The sequence below is a fragment of the Staurois parvus genome, unplaced genomic scaffold (assembly GCF_062004578.1).
Source record: "Staurois parvus isolate SC_StPar_1 unplaced genomic scaffold, SC_StPar_1.0 ptg000445l, whole genome shotgun sequence".
Lineage (NCBI taxonomy): Eukaryota > Metazoa > Chordata > Amphibia > Anura > Ranidae > Staurois > Staurois parvus.
Window position 1 is genome coordinate 6,095,975 of NW_028318241.1, and position 12,841 is coordinate 6,108,815.

The following is a 12,841-nucleotide window of genomic DNA, read 5'->3' on the forward strand; positions in this document are numbered from 1 at the left end:
TGGCGTTGGCTGTCAGACAAGCTACTAATATCACTGGATTTAAGAGGGGTACTGGAGGAGATAAAATAAACTTATATGCGGACAACACTCTGCTTTACTTTGGTGACACCCAACAGTCTCTAATTTCACTGATGGATCTGAAAACCTTTTTGCAGCTAGATTTAGAATAAATTGGGACAAGTCCGTTCTGTTGCACCTGGACCTGCTAACCTACCCCTGCTGCCATCTCAGATCAAAATAGTTGACTCTTTTAAATTCCTGGGAGTAGTTGTTCTCCCATTGATAACTAAGTATTTAGAATTAAATCTGTCCCTGCTATTGATTCCATTTAAGTGTTGGTGCAAACTCCCCCTCACAGTAGTTGGCTGCTCCAACCTCATTAAAATGATATGGGTGCCCAAGTTACTGTATATCCTCCACAACTCCCAGTTCGGCTACCGCAACACTGGTATAAGCAAATAGATTCCCTATTCCAGGAGCTAAGCTTCCACATAATAAAAATTATCGACCCTACAACTAACTAAAGACACTGGTGGCCTAGCCATACCTCTCCCCAAGATGTACTTCCTTGCTGCTCAGCTTCAGCATTTCTTGAACTGTGGGAGGTGGGGGGGACCTTGAGGATCCTACCCAGGCAATTTTGCTCTTCCATAATTCAGCGTACCCATTACTGTCCATTACTGTCCATTACTCGAGGTTGATACCTTTGCTGCATTTCAGCAATATCCCACGCTGCTTCTCCTTCACCGGCTCTGGCTGCAGGTGAAGAAACTGATGAAATGAGAGGGCTATAATTGTCATACTCCTCTATGGAAGTACTCCTTTCTACCAGAACGTAATAAATTGCAAGGCTTTGGGCTGAGGGATGTGAGATATTTGTTCCATCTGCTCGAGGGGGCGTATTAAAAAGTTTTCAGTCACTTCAAGTGGATTATCATCACCAGACTCAAATGTGAGACAGGCTCTTAATGCTCAATCCCGTACATCTAAACGGGCTTGAGCATTAATAAAGAGAATACAGAAATCAAATACTTGGAATCTCGACTAAGGCTGATTCCAGAAAAGGCCTTATTTCCTGACTATATGGGATTTTAATGGCTGAAATACAAAACCATACTCTTAATTCCTTCTAGAAAAGGCTGGGAGGAAGACTTGGGCCCCTTAACAGGAGAAAAATGGGAGCAAGCGCTGACTTCTCTTCCCCTGGTGTCCTTGTCACCAACTCAGAAGTTCATCCAACTTTTTATCCTTCATAGAGCCTACCATACCCCTGATAAACTGTATAGGTGGAAATGTAGAGATACAGATATATGTCCCAGATGTGCCAGAGGTCTGGCAGATCTTATTCACATGATATGGCACTGCCCAAAACTCCACATGTATTGGCAAGAGGTTGTGTCTCTAACATCCTCCATATATCAGACTACTCTACTGCTAGAACCTAAACTGTGTCTTCTTAATATTTTTGATGACTCCTTAGTACCTGACAAGGCAGTAGACTCTATACTTAGATTGCTTTATATAACATGGAAAATGATTGCCCAAAAATGGATGTCCTCTAACCCTCCCACCATTGTGGAGTGACCAAGTTAATACTCCCAAGAAAAGCCTATTTATCAGCACAGGAATTGCACCTGTAAATTTGATAGATTATGGACCCCTTGGTTGGCAGTGCCTAGTCTAACCCCATTTCTCCTGATCTCAGACAGGCTATTGTCCCTCTGAGTATAGAATTACTAGGTGTACTTAAAGTACTTATCTTACTCTCTAAGAGTGGTTCTATTGCAATATTAGATATATGTAACCCAAAGTATTTTGGTCTATCTGTGCGAGTTGTTAGGTTTAGGTTGTTAGGTAGATATGGGTTTATACTCATACAATAAACCTTCTTTATTTGGAAAATATACGTGAATTGATAGATGTAATTTTACGCTGTTGTGGCATTCTCTATATTACTCCCAAACTAGCCAATGTCTGCTGTTTATATGCTTACAGAAACTACTACTACTGACTACTACTGTTTGGAATTACATGACTTGTCACTGTACAGTTGAATACCTTTTTTAGTTGGTTCTGTTTTTAGTTGGTTGAGTGCCACTCAAGTGGCGGTGTCTTTACAATTAAAAATCAATAAAAAAGATCTGGTTTTAAAAAAAAGTCATAAAAGGTAGCAAAAGGCATTCAGGAAACACTGTTTAGGGATGGCATAGTAGATGGTAATGTGACTATAAGAGGTAGAGGACTCTCTGGTCTTTCCCATTAAGAGAACCGAACTATTGTAGTTTTTGCCCAAGGAACAGGAGTTGTTTGCAGCTCTTCATGGACCACTGATATTTGCTATATCTGCTTACCCCTATTGCTGTCTTTCATATTAGAGATGAAGACATAATTTCTTCAGAGCTGGACAAATACCAGGAGCTCTGGAAGCAACGTGTTATAAAAAAAAAATACAACTTTTTTGAACCTTTTCCACTGTAAGCAAATAAAATCACATGATCCATGGCACCTTTAAGAGACCTTGTCGCCAAGATATGAAATTGCAGGTAAAATCACAAAACAAAATCAAGCATTTTTTCACAAATTATTTTTATTATTCACTTGCAATGGGCCATTGAACTTGCTAGAAAGTTTGCCCACTCCAAGAGAGTCCACTTCTTGGCACATACTCCTCCCTTCTTGAACAGGGCAGCACAGTGGCCTAGTGGTTAGCACTTGTGCCTGTAGCTCAACCAGGGCACTGTTTGCATATTTTCCCTGTGTATGCGTGGGTGTCCTCCTACATTTCATAGCCAAGTTTGCAGATTAATTAGCTTCTGTTAAATTGGTCCTAGTTTCTGTGTTCAAATTGGCTATGCACATGTGTTATCACATTCTGTATGCCAATTCCTAGTCTAAGCTATTGAAAACAGACCTGGTGACCCCGTTAAAAAAAAATTGCAAAGAAAATTCTATGGAAAAGGCTATGAAGCATAATAGATGTGGGGACCAGAGAGCTGGCTCATAGAATTACCTAGAGTCAAATACAGCTGAACAGCTGTATACAAGATCACATAAGCCATTTAATTAACCTATAGATATGGATACAATTTTTGACATCTCCCCATCTCTGCTCCAGAACCCCTCTACACTGGGCTGCAGCAGCAGGAAAAGCAGACTGTGTACAGACTCTGTTGAAATTGGGAGTGGATATTAACCCCAGAGACATCAATGAAAACACCCCTCTGACCTATGCCATGTACTGTGGGCACACTGCATGCATCAAACTGCTTTCTCAGGAGAACAGGTAAGCTTGCAAATTTGGGAAGGTATCTTCTATTCTGTGTATAATCCCTAATAAGGCTGGACTACACAGAGCACTTGGCGCTTCTCTTTTCAAATTTCATCTTTATTGTAATCCTGAGCAGGGAGGGAGCCAATAAAGTAAAGTAAAGCTGAAGCCTCAAGGTCTACCAGACAATGCAGACACCATTCATTTCAGCAGGTTGCAGCACTCAGAAAAATACAACTTTGTTACCCAAACCCTAACTGAATAACATTTGGTTTGCTACAACACCATGTATTACAAATCAGGTGGCTTTAAAACATATTTTCACCATTTTTAATTTTTTTTTTTCATTTGCACTCACTCCTCTGCCGGCTGCAAAACTATTGCTCAGGACCACTACCAGTTCCTGATAGTGATAATGGATGACCAGTCTGAGCAATGTGTGTTAGCATAGCCATTTGTAGCCCCAAACAAAGCATACTTGCAAAGGATAAAAAAACAAACAAATAAAATTTGCTATTCCATACTCCCTAAAAATGTTTTGGTCCCGCTTTGGACCAGGACAATTGTTACAACTGCGTTGTGTCTGTGTGTCTGTGTGTCTCTGTGTGTGTTTGTGTGAAAATAAATTTGTTTGAGATTAGAGGTGGAGGGATTAGCTACTATTTGCACTGGGGAGGGATATTTGCTAGGATGAGGGATTGGGGGGGGGTGGGGGTGATATGTGCAAAGAGGAGGGATTGGAGGGGGTGATATGTGTAAGGAGGGGAGATTGGGGGACATGTGCCAGGAGGAAGGATTGGGGGGATATGTGCAAGGAGGAGGGATTAGGGGGGAAACGTGCAACGAGGAAGGATTGGGGGGGACATGTTCAAGGAGGAAGGATTGGGGGGATATGTGCAAGGAAGAGGGATTAGGTGGGAAACGTGCAACGAGGAAGGATTGGGGGGGACATGTTCAAGGAGGAAGGATTGGGGGGATATGTGCAAGGAGGAGGGATTAGGGGAGATATGTGCAAGGAGGAAGGATTGGGGGGATACATGCAAGGAGGAGGAATTAGGGAGGATATGTGCAAGGAAGGGGGATACAGTATGTGCAAGGAGGAGGGATTAGGGGAAATATGTGCAAGGAGTGGGGTTGGGGAGGGATTTGTACAAGGAGGAGGGATTAGGGGAAATATGTGCAAGGAGTGTGGTTGGGGAGGGATTTGTACAAGGAGGAGAGATTAGGGGGGATATGTACAAGGCCAGCTACTTACTGTGCAGATGGATGCTGTGTCTGTAAGAGAATCTGATCTCGGCTATGTGCTGTGTGGGGTGGAGGAGATCTGAGTACCCGGGCTGTCTGCAGTGTGGAGAGGGAAGGAGGAGACCTGCTGAGTGCTCTACCAGCAGTGACCCTGTCCTCTTCTGTGCTGAACAATGTCTTATGCCCTACTGACTCCTGTCTTCTGCACTGCTGAACTGACCACCCATTTTCTCCACCCTGCTGACCCTATCCTCTGCTCTGCTTGCCCCCTGTACACTGCCCTACTAATCTCACATCCACTGCCCCCCCCAAGATTTTTTACGGCATCCCTACATCAGTCTAGATCTGACCCTGCCTCATATCATTGGGAGGAAAAGTGCCCAAAGGGCCAGATAAAGGCTAGCAAAAGGGCGCATCCAGCCCTCGAGCCACAGTTTGGAGACCACTGCTGTAAATAAAAGTATACATTGTAAATTAAAAATCATCCTGTTTAAAGTGATACTAATATTATAATTTTGGGACAAGGCATTTCAAAGTTATTTACAAATGAAATATAAACTTTATTTTTTAATTTCCTGCTATTTTAATGCCATTTGGCCCCGCCCATCTCTCTCCTCATAGGCTGACTGGCTGTGATTGACAGCAGCGGGAGACAATGGCCCCCCTTTCCTCTCTGATCACAACCGCATCACATTCACAGTGTCCTTGTCTTCAATGACCTATCCCTCCAAGCAGCAAACAATTACCTGCAGAAACCTTCACCACTTTAATCCTTCTCTTTTCTACTTTGCAACTGACTACCTCTATGACAGAATCTCTCCTCTGTCCTGCCCTGATCTAACCACTTCTGTCTACAACAGTTCATTTTCATCCACACTGGATTCACTTGCTTCTCTATCTACACAAAGTATCAGGCCCCAATCATTACAACCTTGACAGATTGACGACACAAGAAGTCTTAAGAGATATAGCCATTGCACTGGAGCGATTGTGGCATAAAACCAAATCCCAGCAAGCATTCACCCTATATGAATCTGCCTTCTTAAAATATAATTCCTCCCTCCATGATGCCAAACAAACCTACTTTGTCACTCTTATTAATACATTGTCATCCAGTCCACAAAGTTTCTTTTCTACTTTTAACTCTCTACTTTCTCCACCACCACCACCACCCAGTAACTCACTTACTGCTCACAAGATTGCCAATCATTTCAAAAACACAATTGATACAATTCGTGGGAGCATCTCCACTGCACAGATATCTTTCCCATTTAGCATAGACTATACGAAACCACCCTCAACACTTTCCTCTTTTGACCTTGCTACTACCAAAGAGGTCACTAAAGTTTTCTCAGAAGCCCTTCTTACCACCTGTCCATGGATCCTGATCCTGTCACCCTCTTCTTCTATTCTATGCTCCCTCACTCACATCTTCAATCTCTCACCTCTCTACTGGCAGCTTCCCATCTACTCTAAAACATGCGCTGATCACCCCTATACTTAAAAAGCCCTCACTGGACCCCACCAACCTGAACAACAAGACCCATTTCCCTGCTCCCTTTCACTTCTAAACTTTTAGAACGCTTAGTCTACAATCGCCTGAGCTCCTACCTCACTGACAACAACCTTCTTGACCCCTTACAGTCTGGCTTTCACTTACTACACTCCTCTGAAACTGCTCTACTAAAACTCCCTAATGATTTACTAACTGCTAAAACCAATGGCCACTACTCCATACTCCTACTACTAGACCTCTCTGCAGCATTTGATACTGTTGACCATCCTCTCCTCCTCCAAAAAACTCCACTCTCTTGGCCTTCAAGACTCTGCTCTCTCCTGGTTCTCCTACATCTCACAGTGCTTCTTCAGTGTTACCTATAACTCTGTCTCCTTTCCACTTCCTCTTGCTGTAAGGGTCCCCCAAGGTTCTCTCCTTGGACCCCTTCTCTTCTCCATATAAACCTCCTCTCTTGATCACTTGACAAACTCCCATGGCTTCAAGTATCATCTCTATGCTGATGACATATAAATCTATTTCTCTACTCCTCACCTCACCCCTTCAGTCTCCTCTCACATTACTAACTTACTAACTGGCATATCAGCATGGATGTCACCCCACTTCCTCAAACTCAATCTTTTTAAAACTGAGCTCATAATATTCCCTCCAGCCCATGCCCCCTCTCTTGACTTCTCCATTAGGATCAATAATACAACCACCAGTCCCTCCCCTCATACCAGGGTAATAGGTGTAATCCTGGACTCCGATCTGTCCTTTTTGCCCCAAATCCAATCACTGTCAAAATCCTGTAGACTTAACCTCTTTAACATCTCCAAAATATACCTCTTTTTAACCATTGAAACCGCTAAGCAACTTATTCACTCCTTTGGTATCTCTTGCCTTTGCAACTCCCTCCTCATTGGCCTACCTAATTGCAGGCTATCCCCCTTCAGTCTATCATGAATTCTGCAGTCTATCATGAATATCATGAAGCATCCACCTTACCAACTGTTCCATGTCTGCCATCCCTCTCTGCCAATCCCTCCACTGGCTTCCCTTTGCCCAACAAATAAGATTCCAAACATTAACAATAACATATAAAGCCATTTATAACTCTGCCCCAAATTACTTCACCAATATTGTCTCCAAATATCACCCAAATTGTCCTCTCCACTCCTCCCAAGAGCTCCTGCTCTCTAGCTCCCTTGTCTCCTCCACTCATGCCCATCTCCAGGACTTGTACCCCAATCTGTCTGACTATCGCCTACTCTGTCCACTTTTGGGCAATCTCTGAAAACCTATCCCTTCAGGGAAGCCTATCCTGCCTTCAGCTAATAACTGAATATTCCATTTTTCCCGTCACTTCATCCCCCACAGTTATTACCTTTTGTTCCACCAGCCCCTCCCTCTTAGATTGTAAGCTCCCAGTAGCAGGGCCCTCCTAACGTTCTTGTATTGAACTGTATCATTGCTGTATTGTCTCCCTTTATATTGTAAAGCGTTGAGCAAACTGTTGGTGCTATATAAATCCTGTATAATAATAATAACAACATACTGTATTAATAGAAAGATGGAAATTAAAACGATCAGCAGAAATTTAATAGCTAAAGGGAGGAGGGGAGGAAGGAATTAAGGGCTGATTAAGTAAAGGTTAATAAGGAATAAAATAGGAACAGTTTTTAATAAACTTTTTTTTATTTGTCGGATTGCTTTAACTTACATCATATGCAGATCATTTGGACAGCAGCAACAGTAATACTGCTAGCAACTGCTGTCAAATGTGGCAAGGGGAACCACAAAGGTGGAGGATAGGGCGTGACACACATGCCCTGTGTACTTTGATGAGTTTTTTTGTGCATGTGTAGCATTAGCAATATCCACAACTGGATAGAGTCTATCTACGAAGAAACACTTGTGCCAAAAATGTTGTTGCACCTGTTCACTATAAAGCCAAAGCGTTTTATGTATGCTTCATGCTTTAAAGCTGAAGTATTTGCTTCTTATTTTTCCTTCCCTGGTTTCTTTTTTCCCCCTTTATCAACATACTGTACAATGTAAGCCGATCATGGCTGTTGGGAGGGGTCGGCAGCAGGGGCGGACTGACCATTTGGAGACTCGGGCACTGCCCGAGGGCCCGGGGTCAGTAGGGGGCCCCATGAGATGCCCCTGGTACCTTTTGCATAGGCTTTTGTGAGTTTGGGCAAGGCCACAGGGGCCCCATGATCCCCTATTGCCCCGGGGGCCCGATGAGTTGTCAGTCCGCCCCTGGTCAGCAGGGTGCTATACAAAGCTTATTACAAAACATCTCAGTTGTACTATAGCTTTGACCAATGAAAAGTAGTCTATGAATAGAGGATGGTGGATGAATGAAAGATCCGCCTCCTCCATTCACAAAACACTGTTCATTGATGGAAGCTATAGTACAGGTTCTATGAATGGTGGAGGGGGCGGAAAGGGTGAGCATAGTTGGTACTCTTGAGGAGTGCCTTTGACTGTCCAGCTCTTGTATTAAACCCCACAGCACTGGAAAATTACAGCTATGGGGGCTTACGGGGGTAAATGACTTTGGGTTTCAACTAGGACAGCCAGCAGAAGCTACACTTATCATTAACATATTCTCCCTTGTGCTTATTTTTTTTATTTTTCTACTTAAACTTAGGCTTTAAAATTGTTAGTGATTACAGGTGAATATTCATAACACTGATGTTTATTATTCCTTGGCAGTAGACCAGACCCGTTCCAGCCATTCAGCTCCCCAGGCTGTAAAGCCATGAGGAAAGAAGGGCGTCTCACTGTGCTGAATCAGATATTCTCATGCAAGAAGAAGAAGGTGGAGCAGAAAGCACACCAGAAGGACAAACTCAGGTATAACAGAGAAGAAACCTCAGAGGTTGATGACATCATCACCACATTTGACTGTATATTGGACACAAACTGCAAAGACCCTTCCGATGAGAGGGTGACCTCAGTCAACAGTAAAAAAAGGACAGTGGAGTCACAGAAGTACCTGTTACCGGAAAGCAAGCAAAATAGCAAAGGTCTTCCACCCATAAGAACACAGAGTCTCCCCCCCATAACTCTTGGAAACACTTTTTTGACCACATCACAGACTACACCAGATGTCCCACAAAGCAATGCTTTTCATTTTGCACACCGGTCTCAGAAAAGCAAGAGTGAGCATGACTTGTTTGACCACAGAATTAGTTCCCAGAATTTGCAAGACAATCCATGGAATATAGCTGCTAACCAAATCCTGCCCCATAAATCCTGGACTTCACCAGATCCTGACAAGTTCAAGCATCATGCTTTGCTTAAAAAGCCAAACCATATAGACAGGCTATGTCCACCTCACCTTCCTCACATGGAAAATATGCATCCAGGTAAGGTACACCCTGGGGGTAAAATATAAAACCGAAGGCACCCTCAATTATTACTTGTTTTGAAACAAATGTGGCAATCTGCTAGGTCAGCTTATGGTTTGTGGACACAAGGACTGTTACATATGTTACCGTGTACACCGTGAGAAGGCTTAAGCTTTAAGTCCCGTCCCCCCACACACACCCAACTGCACAATTCACCACAACACTCAGAGCGTGACTCCTATTACTCCTCTGGGTACTCAAGGCTAAACCCCCCGCCCCCACTCCAGGAAAAAAAAAAGAGTGAAAGTAGAAAAATCAGAAATGAATGAGTCATCTCACTGATCCCATAAGCCAAGAAATGTTATTGGAGGATTATTCCACTTACTGGTTCCACAACATCTTCAGAAAAAGCCTCAGAAAATCCAGTTGTACCTAATAATCTAATGGTCATAGACAACATAAATTATATTTATAGGCAGCATGGCAGCTCCATGGCCAGCACTGGTATGTTAGGGTCCATTCACAATAGGAACTGCAGGTGAATCTGAATGGGCTGAAATCACATAGTAATACACCAAAAGTAGTGCATGCACCACTTTCAGAAATGCATTGTATATGGATCTCAAGGTAAGTTTGCGACCTGCGTTTGGGGTGTTAACTTTGCACTGACACCTGTTGCAGATTGCAAGGGCAGTGTGATTTGAATGCAGTGCAGGAAACCGGCAGGGAATGCAGTTTTCCCACACTTCATTCTAGCATGAACGGGCGTTATTAGTTCTGAGCAGGGGTGGACTGACCATTTGAAAACACGGGCACTGCCCGAGGGCCCGGGGTCAGTAGGGGGCCCCATGAGATGCCCCTGGTACCTTTTTCATAGGCTTTTTTGAGTTTGGGCAAGGACACAGGGGCCCCATGATCCCCTATTGCCCGGGGGCCCCATGAGTTGTCAGTCCGCCCCTTGTTCTGAGTCTGCATCTGATTCTAATGGGAACTCTGTCTTAATGAAATCTGCATATTCTCTGTATATTTGAAATGGTTCCTCCCAAAAGTAAAAATAACATGGTGGCATTTTGGCTGCAGTCCTAAGCTGGCAATTTGGCACCAGCCACTATGCTGAGTGTTGATGCTCCTGTAAAGTAACAATGATCATTTGTGAATATACACAGAATACATTAACAAAGTGTCTGCAAAGAAAATAGTCTGGATGCTCATCGCAAAAAAATGTATTCCCCAGTTCATTCTCACATACTGTATTTTATGGGTGAGCAACATTCAATGTTTCTGCATATTCTTATCATAGGCAAATAGCTCTGGAGTCAAAGGAGAAAGCAAAATGTAAGTGTTAGTTCACCTTTACAGAAAAATTAAAAAGTGAACAAACACCGTATAGCCCCCCCCCCCCCCCCCCCCTCTTAGGTGCCCATGTACCTACCTCAGGAAATGCTGACCTGTCAGTGCCCATACAGCTGGCCCAGCAGTCCAGGAATTTCAAATCCCCACTGGACTCCCTCTTATCTGTACAGCACTTCCAGGATGGACCAGAGTGATTTTCTTGGTCAGTGCCTGCATAGCGAGTTGTTCTGGTCCATTCCAGAATCACTGCACAGAGAAGAGGGAAAAGAGTGGAGATTTCAAATCCCCAGACCGCTGGACTGGCTGTGTAGGCACTGACAGCTCAGCATCCCCGGAGGTAGGTACAGCGGGGACCAAGGGGATGGGGGGGCTGTATGGTGCTGTAAAGGTGAACAAACACTTTAAGGATTTTCGTATGGGTACAAAGAGCTTTATAACAGAGTGAGAAGCTAGTTTGTCTACATGTACAGGACTTCAATAGGCCTGCATGAAAAGAAATGTAATACCCTTGATGCACAAAAAAACCCTGTAAACTAATAACAAATAGCTGGTGTAGCAAAACATTGCTATGCACATTTGACATACTGAAGATGATGTGATAAGTGAAGTATTATTGCCCCGTTCACACAGAACAAATGTAATACCCATTAACCGGCAAATTGCTATGCGAACCTTTAATAAATTAACCCCAGAGTGTTTTACAAATAGATGAAAAACCTTAACTCAGTAAAAATAAGTATAAATAGATTGTGTTTATTAAAAGTCAGCAGCTACAAAAACTGTAGCTGCTGACTTTTAATAAACACACACTCACCCGTCTTGGAGTCCAGCAATATTCTCACCCGTGCTGTCCCTTCTCTCCTTCTTTCCTCCACAGCGCTGGCATGTCAACTTTGGGCACCAGGCTGCGACAGCTTGCGGCTTCACAGCCGGGTGCCCACTGCGCATGCGTGAGTCACGCTGAGTATTCTGACTGTTCCGGCAGTCTTTTGGGACCTGTGAAAGTTCCCAGGAGACTGCAGGAGGAAGGAAGGGGTCACACTTCCATGGCGAACTGAGCCGCAAGTAGGTAGCTGTCAAAACCAGGTACCCGCTCCCCCAGAAAAGGTGCCAAATATGGCAGTGGAGGGGGGAGGAGGCAAACAAGCAGAGCTTCCACTTTTGGGTGGAACTCCGCTTTAAGCATTTCAAGCCATTTGTTAATGAGAATAATAAACTAAATTTCTTTAATACATTTGCCTCCTTGTTACTTTTTCATATCGGGTCCATAGATCTTTAGATTCAAACAGGACAATGAGAAAATTCTACTTTTATTTTCACAAACTTTAAATTGGTAATTTTGCATCTAAATAACAAAAAAATAATTTCAGGGACTTTTGTTATAGGCAAAGATCAACAAAATATGCCAGGCAGTGAAAATGAATTATAAACAGTTAGTAAAATGTTTAGGTCTTTTTGGGTTAGAAAAACAGACATTTTGGGGTTTATTTACTATAGCTAGAGCGTGCAAAATCAGGTGCACTTCTACACAGAAACCAATCAGCTTCCAGGTTTTATTGCCAAACCTTAATTGAACAAGCTGAGATTAGAAGCTGATTGGCTGCCATGCACAGCTGCACCAGATTCTGAGTTTTAGTAATGCAGGCCATAGATGGGGAGAAAAACTGCAGATTTTTCTTTTAAAAAACGAAAAATTGGTTGTTCAAGTGGCTGACGTTACCATCAATGGTAAAAAAAAAATCGGCCGATTTTCTACCCGTCTAGAGCCGGCAAAAAGTGTCCCTGCAGAGAGCTCTGCTATTTCTTTGACAGTTTTCTGACAGTTCCTTGACATTTATAGAAGTTGCAACATTGTATCTATTTGTTTCCATTTAGGATACAGATGTTTTTATTCGGAAACAAATAGATACAATGTTTCAACCGCTGTAAATGTCAAGGAACTGTCAGAGAACTGTCAGAAATAGCGGAGCTCTCTGCAGAGACACTTTTTGCTGGACTGGAATTCTTCTTATTTTCATCCTACTTCTTCTTATTATTATTCTTCTTCTTCATCCTCATCCTCTTCTTCTTCTTCATCCTCATCCTCTTCTTCATCCCCATCCTCTTCTTCTTCTT

At 43.1% G+C, this 12,841-nt stretch overlaps 1 protein-coding gene and 1 long non-coding RNA gene across 6 annotated transcripts in view; one reads left to right on the forward strand and one right to left on the reverse strand.

Annotated features, from left to right (window-relative positions):
- The window catches only part of ANKRD55 (ankyrin repeat domain 55), a 145,622-nt gene that overhangs the window by 101,407 nt on the left and 31,374 nt on the right, over positions 1 to 12,841 (forward strand). For 2 of the 5 annotated variants that reach the window (XM_089688073.1, XM_089688071.1), the window contains exons 8-9: positions 3,116 to 3,283; positions 8,736 to 9,391. In XM_089688073.1, the coding sequence (XP_089544199.1) occupies positions 3,116 to 3,283; positions 8,736 to 9,391 (824 nt within the window). The remainder of the gene's footprint in view (positions 1 to 3,115; positions 3,284 to 8,735; positions 9,392 to 12,841) is intronic. The other 3 variants (XM_089688072.1, XM_089688074.1, XM_089688075.1) reach the window with 3 other exon arrangements.
- LOC149453647 (uncharacterized) overlaps positions 1 to 12,841 on the reverse strand; it is a 90,138-nt gene that overhangs the window by 21,870 nt on the left and 55,427 nt on the right. The gene's annotated exons all lie outside the window — the stretch shown is intronic.